General features: G+C 35.2%; 1 protein-coding gene across 2 annotated transcripts in view; it reads left to right on the forward strand.

The window, feature by feature from the left end:
- The window catches only part of HOOK3 (hook microtubule tethering protein 3), a 139,557-nt gene that overhangs the window by 46,878 nt on the left and 74,627 nt on the right, over window positions 1-18,052 (forward strand). For both annotated transcript variants that reach the window (XM_043981392.1, XM_043981394.1), the window contains exons 4-7: window positions 2,658-2,708; window positions 3,054-3,186; window positions 12,689-12,756; window positions 13,878-13,940. In XM_043981392.1, coding sequence (XP_043837327.1) covers window positions 2,658-2,708; window positions 3,054-3,186; window positions 12,689-12,756; window positions 13,878-13,940 — 315 coding nt within the window. The remainder of the gene's footprint in view (window positions 1-2,657; window positions 2,709-3,053; window positions 3,187-12,688; window positions 12,757-13,877; window positions 13,941-18,052) is intronic.

Genomic DNA, 18,052 nt, shown 5'->3' on the forward strand with positions numbered 1-18,052 from the left:
AAAGGTACAAACATCATATAATATTCTTGGCTGAACTGGGTAAAGGAGGTTTGAACACACAGAGAGTTCATTTTGGACATACGTTAAACTCAGAAGGGAAAATAGATAGGTATGGATAGGAAAAGAAGAGAAGGGGGTATGAGAAATAGAATAAAATTGGAGTGAATAGTCCTAAGCTAAATAAATGTAAACCTGGAAGTTGATTCTAAAGGAATGGATTGAAATGAAAGTATAAGAAATAAAGATTGGGATCTGGGCTTGGTGGAAAATGGTGGGGTAGAGAAGTAGAAACATTTCATTTCTAGATTACTAGTGTTGATCAGATTCCTTGCCTTTCTCTGTACTCTTCTTTGCGAAGAGAAAAACAGGAGGAAAAGAGTAAAAAATTTAAGCTGATATGGTAGAAGGAAGAACATAAGCTAATAATCATAACAGTGAACATGAAAAGGATGAACTCAAAGTAACTGAATGAATTAGGAAGCACAATCCAACAATATGTTTACAAGAAACACTTAAAACATAATATTCACACAATCAAAATGAATGACTGAAGCAGAATGAATTCAAGAAAGTAGGAATAGTTATGTTGTTAGATAATGCAGCTGTAAAATTATACATGATTAAAAGTGATAAGCAGGGAAGCTACAGTATGCTTACAGATAGAATACTACATATTTATGTATATACATACGTATGTAAATGTGTAGTTAAAAAAAGTAAATAAAGAAATTCAGGATCTAAATTAAAATTTAGAAAGTTACATGTGATAGCTCTCTGAAAATTGCTAAATGGAAATAAATATAAATATGTGATGTATATATATGCATGTATTATGATATGTGTATGTGTCAACCTTACACAGCAGCTTTACCAAAATTTACCATACACTAGTCCATGAAATCCTCATACACAAATTCAGAGAAACAAACAACAAAAAAACTTTTTAATGACCACAATGTAATAAACATTTAATCAATTAAAAGGCATTTGAAGAAAAGATTGAAATTTAAATGGAGGGGCAGCTAGGTGGTAGAGTGGATAAAGCACCAGCCTTGGATTCAGAAGGACCTGAGTTCAAATCTGGCCTCAGACACTTGACACTTACTAGCTGTGTGACCCTGGGTAAATCACTTAACCCTCATTGCCCCACAAAAAAAGAAAGAAATTTAAATGAAGAATAATTTAATCCAAAGTATTGATGGGTCAAAGAAAAGTTAGAGAAACAATACATAATTTCACCAAAGAAAATAACACCATTGAGACAGCACACTAAAAATTTGGGGGGTAAGTTTATATGTCTAAATAGTTGAATCAACAAACAACTTCAGTGACCAAGCTCAAATCCAGAAGACCTGTGATGACTCATGTTTCTTGGAAACCTCTTGGAGAGCCGATGGGAGATACTGATGCATACACTTTCATACAAGACCAAAAGAAAATGACATTGTTATGATTGACTATACCATTTTATTACGGAGGAATTTTATTTCAAGAGAGAATATTTGGATAAGGGGAGTAAGTGAGAAATAATGATGTTTTAAAAAAAATGTCAGTGAAACATTTAAAAAATACACAAAAGGAAGCAGAAGGAAGACACGCAAGCAGGTTAATGTTTATACTATTGTGTCATTGGAAATGTTGGGGAAAAGCCTGTCTATGTTCTAAGTTGTTGGAGAACTTAACTGGGATTTCTAATATATTGCTACTTATAAATTAAAGGCTATTGCATCAGTTTTGGCAGCAAGCATTTATTATTAATTTGACCGTGTGTAAACACAACATAGAATCCCAGGAGGGGGGAGGGGCTGGAAAGAGCCAGCCCTGGGGTAAGGTAAGGTAAGTCATTATCAGGGAGAGGCAAGGCAAGAAGAGGAGAGAGCCAAGAGCACATGGCTCCAAAGTAGAGTTCAGAAAGCCCTACATTATATAGAAGGAATCCCAGCAGGGAGGCTGGAGAAATGTATGGCTCGTTGCCTCGGGTTCCAGGGCAAGAAAGTGTAAGCTCCTTGTAGACCAGAGGAGAGGCATCTCTTACACACACTGCTCAAAGCTAATTGGCTAGCATCATTCAGTTCTATTGGTTTATGGGACCTGAGGGTGGTCCATATCAAAATGAGTTGTACTGTGCTGAGTTCAAGGTCTGATGAAGGACAAACTCTCTACCAAGAGTTTGATTTCAATTTCTCTTGTCTCTGGACTGGCTCGGGGGAGGTATCTCTGGGCTCCCCCAAAAACCCCATCATTAATTTTTTTCTCACACTACTATGGTTAAATGTAATTTATGTTAAAATTACAATCTATATAATAGATTCTCAGTTTCATTTATAATCTTCTTTTTCTGGACTTTGAATATGGAAATGTTTTTAAACAATAGTTAATATTACATCTTCATATTTATGCCTTCCTGCTGTTTTCTGCTGCTTAGTCTTCAATTGATAGCTTTGGGGATTTGTTCTTTTCCTGCAACAGTATCCACACATAAAGAAAATATATTCTTTGTACCATGAAGGTAATGACTCAAACATGATAGCCAGATCTTAAAATCTTTTTTTAAATATCACTTTATCTGACTAAAATCATTGGTCACCCACCTACATGTTTGGAAATATAATTGGACTTAACTTCGCTTCAATTATCTTTTCTTTTTCTTTGAACAGATAAGCAATTTGAAGAAAATTTTAAAAGGAATTCTGGATTACAACCATGAGGTAAGGGATTTGGGGAATTTATTTTATTTGCCAATATAACTGCTGGACATGTTAAATTCAAGAGAAATTGAAGAAATTAGGTAAAGAATCTTTAAAGCAATCTAACTGTTCAATAAATGTTAACCATGTACAACAAGTGCCTACTATGTATAGGGCACTATAACTTGGTACAAGGAAAGATAGGTATAGGAAGAAAAGTGCCAAAACAATTGGTTTGAATTACAGAACAACCCACCTCTTGTAGCCAAGTCCAGATTCTGGTATTGACATCTCATTTGAAAATTTTGTTTTGATCTCTCCATTTTAACATAGATACATAAATGGGATTTTTTTCCTCCTATTCAGATTTTAGGACAACAGATTAATGATTTTACACTTCCTGATGTTAATCTTATTGGGGAACACTCAGATGCTGCAGAGCTTGGAAGGATGCTTCAACTCATTTTGGGATGTGCTGTGAACTGTGAACAGAAACAAGGTAAACATTTTCGAAGTTTGATATGTGATCTTAAACAATTAAGAAAAATAATAGTAGGAAGCCTCTCCTTTCTTCTGAAAAGTGGGGTGACATAGTCAGTGCCTGAACTATTTGAACTACTTAGAGATCCAGTGAGAAAGACTAGCTTCCTTGCCTAAAGGATTACTGTGGGCCAACAATGAAATGATGCCACCAAACAAAATAAAAAGAAATGATAGTAAATTGTTGGGCATACACACCATTGTCAGTTTTCTATAGTACTTATGTCAGGATGATAGATCCCAAATACTGATTATATATTTCCTACTTATGATAGCAAAACAGTTCATTTTTCTAAAACTTTTCCTTGGCATGCTTTACTTATGTGTTTTAGAAAATTTGCTAAAATTAGGAGCAGTACAGGGGGCTGTAGAAAGGCAAGTTTAATCATGATGCAAGAAAGAACTTTCCTACCAAGAGCTCAATCTGAAGTGCAGTGAGGTTTCCTTGGAACATAGCAAGTTCCCTCGTAAAGAGCTTCCAGCCAAGGCAACATAAACACTTGAGCATGTTGTTGAAAGAATACTTTATCAGGTATAGATTGTACCATGTGGCTACTTCAGATTTTCCCAACTTAGAAGTGTTGTGATTCTTTGCTTCATGAATCTTTCAGGGTTTTATCAGATTTTTTTAATATTAATTTTCTTTTCCTTTTGGTATTTTTTGGTGCATTTCACTTTAATGAATTAGTAAAGCCAGTTTTTGTTAGTGGAGTCCATCCAAAAATTTGGAATAAATTGTCATAACATATACCTACTATAATAAGTATTTGTCTATCCATACAAAAATGCTCTTTAACTCCTATACCCAGAATAGAAACAAAGATTTCATCAGTAAGAATTGGCATGCCATCTGTGATTACATACACTAAGAATTTGCATATGGGCATGCAATGCACATACATATTATGAGATGAGAAAAGTATTTCAGCTGCTTCATTCTATGAACTATAAAGGGGGAAGGGCTTAAAATTGGTGGACCTCTCTTCCCTTCATTGAATAGGAGCTTGAAGATGAGACTTACATAATAAATACTTTTATTATTTTTTGACTAATCTAAAGTATCTTTAATAGGCAAAAAAATTCTATACAGTAAAAATAATTTATGTAGAAGGATAAGTAATAGTCATCATGTAGCTATATTTAAGATTGTTTTAAAATTTTATGTTTTTCTTTTTTTTTTTAATAAGAATCTATTTTTTTCCTCTCCTATCTCTCACACACACATTCCCTTCTCTCCACCAAAAAGAAAAAGAGAAGAAAAGAAAAACAAAACCCGAGTAACAGATGTGCAGTTAAGCAAAACAAGTTTCCAAAATGGCCATATTAAAAAAAAATCTCTCATTCAGATTCCATCACCTCTGTTAGGAGATGGGTAGCATGCTTCATTATTGATCCTCTATAATTGTGATTGGTTCTTTTACTCAAATAGATAGTGATTTTTACAGATGCTATATAAATGATTATTTCTAGAAGGTCTATTGAATTACAGTGATATGTGATATGACACACATTTATTAAGCACCAACTGTGTACACAGCACTTTGCTAGGCAGTGGGCAAGAAATACAAAACCTTTAGGGGCTTATAGCCTAATACAAGAAGATAAGAACAACATATACAAGGGAACCCATGAGTCTTATTAAGCTATTATTATTAAGCTTTTAAGCTATTAAGGCTTTTGAGGTACTTTGTATGAATATAATGCAAGGAAAAGTGTATTAAAAAATTATAAAATAGGGGGCAGCTAGGTGGTGCAGTGGATAGAGCACCGGCCCTGGATTCAGGAGGACCTGAGTTCAAATCCGGCCTCAGACCCTTGACACTAGCTGTGTGACCCTGGGCAAGTCACTTAACCCCCAATTCCCTCACTTAAAAAAAAAATTTACAAAATAAAATTCTATGAGATCTAGAGGTACCAAGTTGTTAAATGGGAGATGGGAGATGGGAGAGAAAGTTTCTGGAGGAGTGATATTTGACTTTGACTTTAATTGATGAATAGAGGAATTCATTCAGAAGGCAAAGAATAGAAGAGAGGACATTACTGTGTCCTGAGAAAAACATGGAAGCAAGAACATAATGTATGAAACCTAGGGTAAGTTATTTGTCCAGTTTGGCTGGAGCATAGAGTAAATGGAAAGAAGTGATATGAACTACAGCTGGAAAAGTAAACGTAGAGGGCCTTGAGTACTATGCATGGTAACTTGTACTTTAATCAGATTAATCTGACAGTGATGTGAAGGATGAATTCGAGTGAAGAGCTGAAAACATTTAAGGATTCCTTTATAACAGTTTAAGTGGGTAGCAGGGAGGGCTTTTAGTAGGATGGCAGCATTAAGAATGAACAGGAGGGGCGGCTAGGTGGCGCAGTGGATAAAGCACCGGCCCTGGATTCAGGAGTTCCTGAGTTCAAATCCGGCCTCAGACACTTGACACTTACTAGCTGTGTGACCTTGGGCAAGTCACTTAACCCCCATTGCCTCACTAAAAATTAAAAAAAAAAAAAAAAGAATGAACAGGAGGGAGGCAGCTAGATGGCGCAGTGGATAAGCACTGGCCCTGGATTCAGGAGTACCTGAGTTCAAATCTGGCCTCAGACACTTACTAGCTGTGTGACCCTGGGCAAGTCACAACCCCAATTGCCTCACCAAAAAAAAAAAAAAGAATGAACAGGAGGGAGGCAGCTAGGTGGTGCAGTGGGTAAAACACCGGCCCTGGATTCAGGAAGACCTGAGTTCAAATCTGGCCTTGGGTACTTGACATTTACTAGCTGTGTGACCCTGGGCAAGTCACTTAACCCTCATTGCCCTGCCCAAAAAAACCAAAAACAAACAAAAAAGAGTGAACAGGAGGGGCAGCTAAGTGGCGCAGTGGACAAAGCACTGGCCCTGGATTCAGGAGGACCTGAGTTCAAATTCGGATTCAGATACTTAACATGTACTGGCTGTGTGACCCTGGGCAAGTCACTTAACCCCCATTCCCCCACCCCCAAAAAAAGAATGAACAGGAAGATCTTCCAAGAGATGGAATTGACACTGCTTGCTAAATATTTGGGTGAAAAAACTAAAAGAGAAAAAGCAAATCAAGCCAAAGGTTAAGATCATAGCTGAGACAGGAAAAATGGTAGAGTCACAGATAGAGAGCATTGTCAGAAGGAGGAGCTGATTTAGAGTATTAAATTTTAGACAGCTCAATTTAATAAAATAGTTAAGTTAAAGATTCTGATCACATGTCCAGGTTCTGATGTCCTGATTTAGAGACCTGGAGCTCAGGGGGTAAAAAAGTCAAATCTGCAGGTATATAGCTTTGGGAGTCATCACAATAGTGATGGTAATTTTGCATTAGTGAAGTGAATAAGATTCCCAAGAAAAAAAGGTGTAGAGAGAAAAGAGGGTCAAGGAAAATCCTTTAAGAAGACACAAATTAAAAGTTTGGGAAGATCATAAAACAGTCACTTAGAAGTAAAAGAACAAGTAGAGAGGTGGTGCTGCTAAAACTTAAGGTATTTAGGTATCAATAGTTTTCAAAGGGAAAGTATCAGAGGTTAAAAAGAGATTTGGAAAAATAAGTTTAAATTATAGAGAATCAAAAATTTGAAAGATGAGGGATCTGGCTGAGGGTGGGTTTTTTTGGCTGACATCTATGTCATACAATTCTGCTCTGATTCAAAAACTTAAAATAGCCTATTGTAAATTCTTTGTTTCAGTAAATATTTATTCAGCAACTACCATGTACAAAGTGCTGAGCATGGTGTTAATGATACAAAGATAGGTATGATAAAGATTGTGTTCTCCAGGATCTTACAGTCCTATAGAGGAGAGGTACAACATAGAAATAAATTGATACAAGGTAAAATGAGAAGTGAAAAAAATGTTATGAGAATTTGAAGATGCAGAGATTAGTCTTGATTGGGAAGGTCAGGAGTAGCTTCAAAGAAAAGGTGTCATTTGAGTTAGACCTTGAATAAAGGAGAGGAAGGGCTGGGTTATTCTAGGAATTGGAGGCAATGTTGACAAGAATATGTTAAGTAAAGGGTTTGATGGGTAGTTGTATTAGACAAAGCTGAAAAAGTAAATTGGAACCAAATTGTAGAGGGTCTTGAATGCCATTATCAGGTTCTTTGGCAGTCGGTGGGAAAGTCAACAGGTTGAATAGAATATAAGCTTTTTGAGACAGAAGCATTTTTATTTTTGTCACTATATCTCTATAGTCGCTTCCAATCAGATGCTTAAACATTTTGAGATTTGGGGGGGGTAATTAAGTACAACAGTGGTAAGATTAGGGTGGAGAATGGATAAACTGGAGGCAAGGAGACAAGTTAAGATTCTATTAAAATTATTTAGGCAGACAAATATTAAGTAGACCTGAAACAAGGAGGTTTGTATGAAAGCACATGGGAAGAGATAGAGAAGTAGATAGGAGGTAGAAACGCCAAGGATTGGGAACTGATTGAAGGTAAGGAATAAGAGGGAAGAAAAAAATAGATGATGTGTCTGAAGTTAAAAGCCTAGATAAACAGGAGGAATAGTGGTGCTGTCCACAGAAGTGGAAAGTGGGAAGGGGTAATTGTGGTATGCAGGGAATGTTTTCCATTTTGATCACATGGAATTTTACTGGTGAATATCGAGGGAGGGGGGTTTCCATCTCTCCGGTGAAAATATGGGACTGGAACTCTGGTATATTCTTACAGGTAAAGATACAGATATGAGAGTTATGTGCTTAGAGGTGATATTGAATCCATGTGAGTAGATGAAAAAAAGAGGACTAAGTACAGAATCTTGGGGAATTCCACATACTAGAAAAGAATAAGAAAATAGGAAAAGAGTTGTAATCCGAGTGGGTGATGTCATGAAGGTATCAAGAAGACAACTCCAAAGCAGTCAAAGAGTTTAAATGAGGAAAAAGACTACTGGATTTAGAAAATATACAGTGGTTATTAACAGATACTGAATTTTTAGTTTCATTAGAATGGTGGGGGACAGAGGTATATTGCAAAAGGGTTAAATGAATGGGTGACAAAGTAACCGTAGTCTCACTGTGACTTTACTTTTCAAACTAAGTTAAAATAAGAGCCCACTTAATTTTTTTTCCTCGGACCTATCACACTTTTTAGTACTTCCCATATGTTCTAGAACTAATGATGAGAATATTAGAATGATGAGAGACAAAATGGTTTAGTAAATTAAGGCCCACCTTATTTCAGATATCCCAATCTGCATTGGTAGATTAGCCAATGGGGGAGTTCCTTATACAAATAGATTCACAAGTCTAGACCTCCCATTTCCCCCCAAAAGAGAGGTGATAAATTTTAGGGCAATCACCACTGGTGAACAGAAGGCATTTTCTTGCCTTTAGATCTTTTATATTCAGTTTTGTTTTTATGTATTTGAAAATTTTATTATTTCATCCTTATTTCTTTCAGATTTGATATTCTCCATTTATGTTAATTTTCTGTTGTGTTTTGTCTACCCAAATCATGGGAAGGTAGAAACAACAAGACTTGGCAACAGGTTAGATATGAGGGGTGAGTTTAAGTGAAAAATCAGTGGTACCAAAATTGTGAATATGGGTGCCTGGGAGAATGGTGGTGCCTTTGCAAGAATACAAAAGTTCAGAAGAGGGGAGAATTTGTAGGAAAGGATGAGTTCTGGGTCTTTGGATGTATTGAGTTTAAGATGTCTTTAGGACATCAAGCAGATGACTTGTTGGCTACTGATGATATGTAACTGAATCTAACTAATCCTTTTCTTCCTGTTCAATTCTAGATTTCATTCATTGTCTTTAAATAGTAACTATCTAAGATCTATGTACCGATACCTATGTTTGTTGTCTACCCAGTGGCATAGTTTCAACAAGACATTTTTTGTTGACTTGGTTCAAATAGGCCAAAACTTACACTAATTTAGAGAAAGCTTGACCATGTATCTATCCAAGCAAAATCGTCCTGAGGACCAATAAGGGATGTGGATGTAGGATTCCCAGTACATGGCATACCTTCCACACTATAAATGATGGTCTGCTGATCAGCTTTCCCTAAACTTGTTCTCTCCACTCTTATTGTTACATGAGATGACACTGCCTGTAATCCCACCATCTTTCTCTGCAAGATTTTACAAAGGAGATTGTATTCCAAGCTGATTTTGTACTCAGTTCCCACATTTTTCTACCTGGCAAGGAGGTTGAGTATTTGGCTAAGGCAGTTGTTAGTTTCTTTTGTCTCCTCTTTGGGGTGATTAATTAGGTCATAAACTTAGATGGAAATTGATATTTCTGTTTTGGTCTGTTTGGGGGGGGGGTGTTTGGTTTTTTTCCTTATTTTTCTACATTAGGTCAGGTTGGTGTTTTCTCAGTTGTACATTATCTCTTCGTCTGTTTTATTATTTCTCTCTTATTTTTATGTTGATTTTTATCTTTGCTTCAACAAGGCAGTGATCTGACTTAATTTACATAGATGATTCAGAAGTGACCCACTCTCTCATACATAACCAATCTTTTCCTGTCTATTAAAACACAATCACTTTCATTTTTAAATTAATGATAATTGATGCTTACTGTGTCCAGTACCTTCTCATTGTCTTCTCAAGAAAGTATTCTTGTGGGGGCGGCTAGGTGGCAATACAGCACTGGCCCTGGATTCGGGAGTACCTGAATTCAAATCCAGCCTCAGACACTTGACACTTACTAGCTGTGTGACCCTGGGCAAGTCACTTAACCCCCATTGCCCCGCCAAAAAAAAAGGGGGGGGGAATATTCTCGTTATACTCTAAAAGCCATTGACCTCTTCAGAAACAATGACAGTGACAAACTTTTGAATGATCTTTACCAATATATATATATTTTTTGCCCTTTCTGCCCATCTTTGCTTTGAAGTCATTGAGTATTAGAGTTGATGTTGATTAAATTTGGAGAGTCATAGAATTTCGTCTCCTTGTCTTCTTTTTTTCTTTCTTTCTTTCTTGAGGCAATTGGGGTTAAGTGACTTGCCCAGGGTCACACAGCTAGTAAGTGTCAAGGGTCTGAGGCCGGATTTGAACTCAGGTCCTCCTGACTCCAGGGATGGTGCTCTATCCACAGCACCACCTACCTGGTCCTCCTTGTCTACTTTAATAGCTCTTGGCATGTAACGCACATATTTTCATAGTGTTCTTTTTTTTTTACAAATACTTATCATGAGCATTGCAATTCAAGATGACCAAATTTTCCATGAAATGCTTTTCTTTTGAACATAGAATAAAACAGCTCCCTTGTTTGCCTCACCAAGGAGAACCTGTAAGCCATTAAGTTGCAACTTCTTTTTTCTTCATATGTAGTAAGGATGTCAAGTTGGCTAAAATTCAGTTCTTCAGTAGTGTGCATACTTGGTCGATGAACAAGGATCGAACATTTACAGTATAAAAACTAAGTAAATATTTATAGACAGTCTAAAAACTGAATTCTTAACCTTTGCCCCCTTTCTACCACTACCACCATCACTTAAGAAGAGGGCCTACATAAGTTTAGGGACATTTTTATTTTTGTTTCATGGCCAAAGTGTTTATCATCAAATGGCCAAGCATAATGGCAGTGAGCTTCTCCATATTTAGCTAGGCTGATCCTTGGAAATCAGTTTTTTGCTGAGAACATCTTCAAAGACACCTCAATGGTACATGTGCTAGGGAAAACTTTTACTTTGCAGAAAAAATCTTTAAGAACACAGGATCACCCTCATACTACGATAAGGCATCTCACAATGAAGCATTGGATTTACAAGTTTGTGAAATAAACTATGCTGTATCAATGTAATATTCATGGTCATTTTCTCATTTAGCATTTTACGGTGTTCTCGGGGAAGGGCCTTGACGTGGCAACACCGCTTGTTAACTAACGCTTCCCCTCTCACACCTTACTAACTTTGTACTCTCCCCACTCAAATGTCACTTTCTTCTCTCTTCCAATACAGTATCATTACTTTCCCTAGTACATTGTCACTGTCATTGCTGCTTCAGTTTTTAGGGCTCTGGAGCATTGTTTTTAGTATGTCTACTACATTTATATTTGGAATTTAATACTTTTGAATGTTGCTGTGTTTCAACAATGATGAGATGCTACTTATAAGTATTGGACTCAAAACTTAAGGACATAGTAGAATCTGGTCAGCTCATGAAAAACAGTGCTGTGTTGTGTGTCATCAGTATTATTTTGTAAATTGCTGTAATGATAATGCCTAGTTTGGGCTTATGTTTATTTGATTGGACCATTATTTTTTTTATTAGAATGCTTTCATAATAAAATATTTTATTAAACAAGAAGCTTTGACTCTAACTTAAAATGCCACCACATTACATTGGGATAAAAGAATGATAGGTTTTTTTGAGTTTTTGCAAAGGGTTATGCTTATTATGGCCTATACTGATTAAAATTTCACCCATTTGAGGATTATTTGAGCTGATTTTACACTTACATCTGTCCCATTGTTTAACAGTCCTCATAATAGGAAGTTATTATATCTAATTATGAAACTGTTTTCCACAATTTAAACTCATTTATTTCATAGTTAAAGCCTCTAAGCCACTAAACCATTACCTATTGTAATATCCATTACCTAAATGACCATAAAGTAGGCCTTGAATTTAAATTCTCTTATTTCTTAAGAGAATTTGTGGGGGGAAAACAACCTTGAAAATTAGGTTGTCATTTCAGCTTTGCCACCAACAATACTGCCATAATTAAGCTCAAAACTAGTCCCACTGCTTTTTCAATAAGTAGTCTCAAGGCTGTCTTTATGGATAGTCAAGAAGTGATTCTCTGTTAGTAATAGCAATCTTGGAATTGACAACTCGTTTCTTTTCACTTGGAAACATTAAGCAAACCAGCTTCGAGCCCATTTTTGCAAAATGCCTGCCCCCTAGAGGCCACTGTCTATATAAAATCAACCCTTTTGCTTCCTTTGCAAATGACCCTGTTTTAAAAGCTATTCTAAGTTTCTTGGGTCTTTAAACTTTTTTTTTAGGGTAAAGGAAATGAAAAACAAATAATTGTATGGAACTGAATACCTTTTATACATGCATGTAGACCTACTTTTTAAAGAAAACAACACACAAAAAGAAACAAACAAAAAAGAAAACAACATAGACAAATATAAAACCACATTTTTAATTTTATGGGGAGATTGATGTAGAATGTGATCAACCTGTGGTAAATATTTTTTCCACATTGCCACATAAACCAGCTTTCACTAAAAGCTGTCCAAAGTCTATACCTATGGACTGATATTATGTGGTAAGGAAAAGAAGAAAAATATTTTGCAGTTTAAAAGAAATACATGAAGTTGGGCCCTTATTTCATTTCCAAGTGTGTATACTTGAGAATTCCCTAAGAAGAACCTAAAGTTTAAAAAATTGTCAACAGATGCATGAGGTATTAGCCTTTGATCTCTTAAGAGTTCTTAATTTGAACAGTGATATTCCAGAGCGTTCTTCTTTTCAGAGTACATCCAGGCCATTATGGTGATGGAAGAGTCTGTTCAGCATGTTGTCATGACAGCCATTCAAGAGGTATGTACTGAACCCTTTACTTTTCATATTTTTCCAACTGAAGCATTTTTCATTTTAAGTAAAATTGAATGTAGAAATTCTAAAGGATGTACATTATTCTAAATAATAGAAATGGAAATGAAATAATTAGGTTGTTACCCCAGTGTTGGAGAATGTTTTTAATTGTTCCAATTCAGTAAACATTTATTATATACTTATTACAGGAAAGGCGTTAGGCTAGGTTTTCAGGATACAAAGACAAAAATGACAGTCCCTGCCTTCAGGGAACTTCAATTTTATTGAACACAGCATGTAAACAAGTAAGTCAAGGTAATTTGAAGAGAAAATAAACACCAGAAGTATCTGAAAAGCTACTTTTACTTCTTAGATGGTCTTAAAATTATGTTTTTACCTAGCTCCTCAGAAATTATGGCTCATTTTCTTCTAAAAAATAAAAATCTATAGCATTTAGTTAGTTGTTGTATTTCCTTTCTTCTATTTTGGTTCCTAAATAGATATAATAATTTAATTTCATAGTTTTTAACTTAATGAATTTCTTGTTTCATTGTAAGAATAAATTGTGTTGATTAAAAATAGTTTTTACATGTAATTGGGGGGAAATAAAATACTAAATAAATTTTTTTTGTTTGGGGTTTTTTTTTGGTTTTTTTTTTTGGTTTTTTGCGGGGCAATGGGGGTTATGTGACTTGCCCAGGGTCACACAGCTAGTAAGTGTCAAGTATCTGAGGCCGGATTTGAATTCGGATACTTCTGAATCCAGGGCCAGTGCTTTATCCACTGTGCCACCTAGCCCCCCCCAATTTTTTTTTTAATTGTTAGATTACTATGACTGAGGCTGTACTAGAATATAGTTCTGTATTTTAGATTGCCTCTAGATTTAAATTATATACTTGCACCTATTGTGAAAAGCATATTATTTCATTAGACAAACAATAGTAAACAGTAAGTTTTCTGTTTATGTTATATTTGTACTCTAATCTTAATTATTATAGTGGACAGTTACTTGTGTTTGTAATATAGTACATAGGTTAGTGTGTGGAATATATTTATTTATTATTATTTCTTGTTCTCTTTCTTAATGTTATACCTCACAAGTAAAATCATTGTCATCTTCATTTCAGCTGATGAGCAAGGAATCTCCAGTTTCTCTTGGAAATGATGCCTATGTTGACCTTGACCGCCAGGTACCTAACATTGGGTGTTGTTTTTTCAATAATAGTAGTAGCTAACAAAAATAGACACTTTGTAAACTGCAAGACACAATACTGTCTTCATTTGAGCTTTACAACAATCTTGTGAACTATTCTTCTCATTTAAAGATGAGAGATCTCTAATTCAGAAAGGTGAAATGTAATGCTTACTGAGTCCACATCAGCTAGTGACAGAACGATTATCAAGTCCTCTGACCTCAGGTTCAATCTTCTTTTACTGTGCCACACTTTTTTTTCCTCTGACAAAAAATTTAACATGAATCTGTAAAGTTCTCTAACCCTAGACAGTACAACTTCAGAATTAAGCATAAGATGTCTTTATTACAGAAAACAAAAACAATTCTTTATTAGACATTGTACATCTATAATTGAATATAACCATCTTCTTTCCTTGCATAACCTACTTTAAAAATAAGTTAACTCTTGTTAACTTAATAAAGGGTTAAAGTTTTCAATTTGTGTAATTTTGTTTCAAGTCGTTTGTCCCTTTCATTTTCATTACAAGTCTACTTCATTTAGACAGTTGGTATGTCCCTGAAAAGTTCTTTGAAAACTTAAATCACATATACCCATTAACTTTTGTAGTTTGAATTGTGTTTGGGTTCATTTTACCTTGAATTTGAATAACATTTTTGCCAACAGATTAGTGGGTTGTTTTTTTCTCCCTGTACTTCTATCTCCTTGGATAATTATCTCATTTAATTGTTTTTGCTTGGGTATTTTTTAAATGAATGGACGTGTAAATTTTTTAGAAGTCATTAACAGCATGTAAAGCTTCTATACTGTATATTAGAATATTCATTTCACTTTATATGGCCTACCTTATCCTTTCCCATTCCACTTGTACTTTTTACACACTCTCCCAAGAAAATACCCTCAGTCATATACAGAAAATTATGAGAAATATATTATATAATTATTAATTAACAAATTAAATTTGTGTCAGTTTGGTCAGAAATTTCAGAAGTTTACATTTCATTAGAGATCTGTTAAAACAAAAATTTAAAGTAACATAGCATATTTCATTTGAAATATTTTAGTTCTTTAAATATGAAGTATTGCTTCACACTCCTGAGTCTTTCCTTTCTAGCAAAGTATGTGAGTCATTTCTTTTTTGAAACCATTTGTAGCAGGCAACAAGGCTGACCTAACCACTGGAACTAAGTCCTCTATGTTGACATTTGGGGTTTTTTGGTCTGGTCATATCTTTCCATTATAATAGTCTCATGAAAAAAAATCATTTTTCTGTACTCTGAACTCTATTTTCTAACTCTCACTACATCATTATGCTTTGGCCATGCTTATTTCTTATTTAATGTGTGGCAAACATGAATTCTAGGAACTTCATGAATGCCATGTTTCATAATATTCATGCTGTAGCTCATCTCCATGTGTGAATATATCTAGAATTATTACTTTCCAAGTTCTTTTGACGTTTCCTTTTGCTATTCTGGAGTGATTGGATGTGGGGCAAATAACAACGTAACTATGTAAGCAAAAACTAATTAATAAATAGAAAAAAGGCAGAGTTCTAAACAGCTCTTTTTTGGTTTTTCCTAATCACTTGTTTGGCCCATATTCCTTTCTGCTCTGTTAGTTTTTCATTAGCAAATGTGAAAAATGTTTTGAGGGTCAGCCTGGGTTTTGAAGGACCAAGATAGATTTTTTTCCCCTAGGGTTTTCCAAGCCATTTAATTCAGATCTAGCAGTTTCAGTATCATACTCCTAGCCCCATTCCACCCCCAACCTCAAAGGAACATATGATAAGGGTTTGCTTGAAGAACATAAACACTGCCAGGGAAATACTGATGGATTGTTATAATGTGCAGATATCAAGAACAAAACAACACACTTTAAAGTGAGCTAATTCCAAATCGCTTGATTTAGCACCACTGTAATTTCTCTGTGATATAAACCTTAACCAAGACAAATAGGAGGTAAATGCAAGGATTAAAGAAGGCAATTCATGTTCTTGAAGGACAAGGACTGAAAAAGTCCTTGTTTTGTTTTTTTGGGGTTTTTTGTGAGGCAATTGGGGTTAAGTGACTTGCCCAGGGTCACACAGCTAGTGTCAAGTGTCTGAGGCCAGATTTGAACTCAGGTCCTCCTGAATCCAGGGCCAGTGCTCTATCCACTGCTCCACCTAGCTGCCCCAATTCATGTTCTTGAAATGATTTTGCAATATTCTAAGTGAACAAAAAGCTTTTTATCTCTTCCAACATGCATTATAATTACATCTCACTGGAATTAAATGTTTTTAAATTCAGCTGTCCTCTGAAAGGTGTAATGACTCCCAAGTTTTGAATATTTGAATGTTGGGCTTTTAGTCAAAATCAGAATCTTATTTGGAAGATATGTCCATTTCCATGTAGCTCAGCCTATATCTGAACAAGAATTCTCTAACATAGGCTCTTCTAGACCAAGGGTTCTTTTGGTTGTTTTTTTTTTTGGTGGGGCATTGAGGGTTAAGTCACTTGCCCAGGGGCACACAGCTGGTAAGTGTCAAGTGTCTGAGGCCAGAAAGAATTCTCACTATAAGTTATCTGACAACAGTCATGGTCATCTTGGCCTAATCATCCCCTCTATCCCCAATAGCTTTTTACTTTGGTCTTAAGGATTGTTGCTCTGTACTGAGAATATTTATAGATACTCATTAACATTCCTAGTGAATTATTATTTGTTATTTCAGTGTTTTCCCCTTGCTTTTTTGAAACTTTTTCCCCCTTTTTTGTGGAGTATGAATTTTCAAGATTGCCCTCTTTGATTTTCATTGATTTTTTTTTCATTGATGTTTTGAAAAGTTTTTTTATATATCTTTAAGACACTTTTCACAGTCCTCTTGGGCATTGTATTTTTTGTCCCATAAGTAGATTTTTTTTAATATTGTGTTGGGATTGGATTTTTTGTTTTTAGCATTAATTTTTGGCACCAGTCTGAATGGTTGGTCTCTTTTTTGATTTTGTATTTTGGGGGATTTTTTTCTTTTTGGTCTTCCCTGTCTTTTATAGAATTTAGGAGCAGATGCCTTTCAATCACTTGAAGACATACACCTGGACAAAAAATGTCTGTAACCAGTGACACCATCAAGTGTCTGATGTTCTTGAAGCATCATCATGATTAGTTTGGATGTGAGATGTACAAAAGATACTCATCAAACTATTGGGTTTGGTGGTGTTTGTGAAGCGTAACTCCCTTGTCTCCCAGATTTCTCAAAAAGTGGATCAAAAGTACCTTCAGAGAATATCAAATAATATACTCAAGTATGATTACTAAAAATCTTGCTCTGATATCAACTATTTAATTTCTAGTTACTCAGAATGACAGTGCTGAAAACTGCAATATGACGCTGAGAAGATAGTCATTATTTCCTGTCAACTAGCATACATTTGAAAACCTTGATAAACTGGCTTAGTAAGGTAGCTGTGAGCAACTTATCTGTTCAAGGATAATCTCCCTAAGTATCAAAGAAGGTGCATCAGTTTTCTAATGACATCTCTTAGTAGCTTTGACAAAGTTTTAAAGTTCTTATTTTTTAAATGGAGGATCTGAGGAGTTGAAGGGTGACAGTGTAAGCCAGCAAAATGTCTGCTGAAAGAGAAAATAAACTTGGAGAAGATCTGAGGAAAAGAAAAATATGAACTCCAGTGGAGCAGATGCCTTCTTTTTCAGTAGTAAAGGAGATTATTGAGGTCTTGCCTGTTAAATTATAACAAAAACTTACTGATATGGACAATACCATATCCAGGAATTAACTCAAAAGAATTTTTTTATGTAGAAATCTCACTTGAATGGGTCTGTGCAAGAATACATGATTACCCCTACTCCTTTAGAGTATCTCTAGTCTCTATAGTGATGAAATAATAGTATATTATTTCAAAGAACATTTTCCTTATTCCTGCCTGCTCTGTCAAGATGTAGAGATAGGGTTCTTAACAGGATTTTTGTTCATCGTACACAGCAAATTACACAGCAATTTACTATGTTTTGGACATTCAAGAAACTCTTTTATCAGTTCATGAGAACCAGACTTGTTACCATAAATGGTTCAGTACTCTTGAATTGAGATTAATAATTGACATTTTGGA

The sequence above is a fragment of the Dromiciops gliroides genome, chromosome 2 (assembly GCF_019393635.1).
Source record: "Dromiciops gliroides isolate mDroGli1 chromosome 2, mDroGli1.pri, whole genome shotgun sequence".
Taxonomy (NCBI): Eukaryota; Metazoa; Chordata; class Mammalia; order Microbiotheria; family Microbiotheriidae; genus Dromiciops; species Dromiciops gliroides.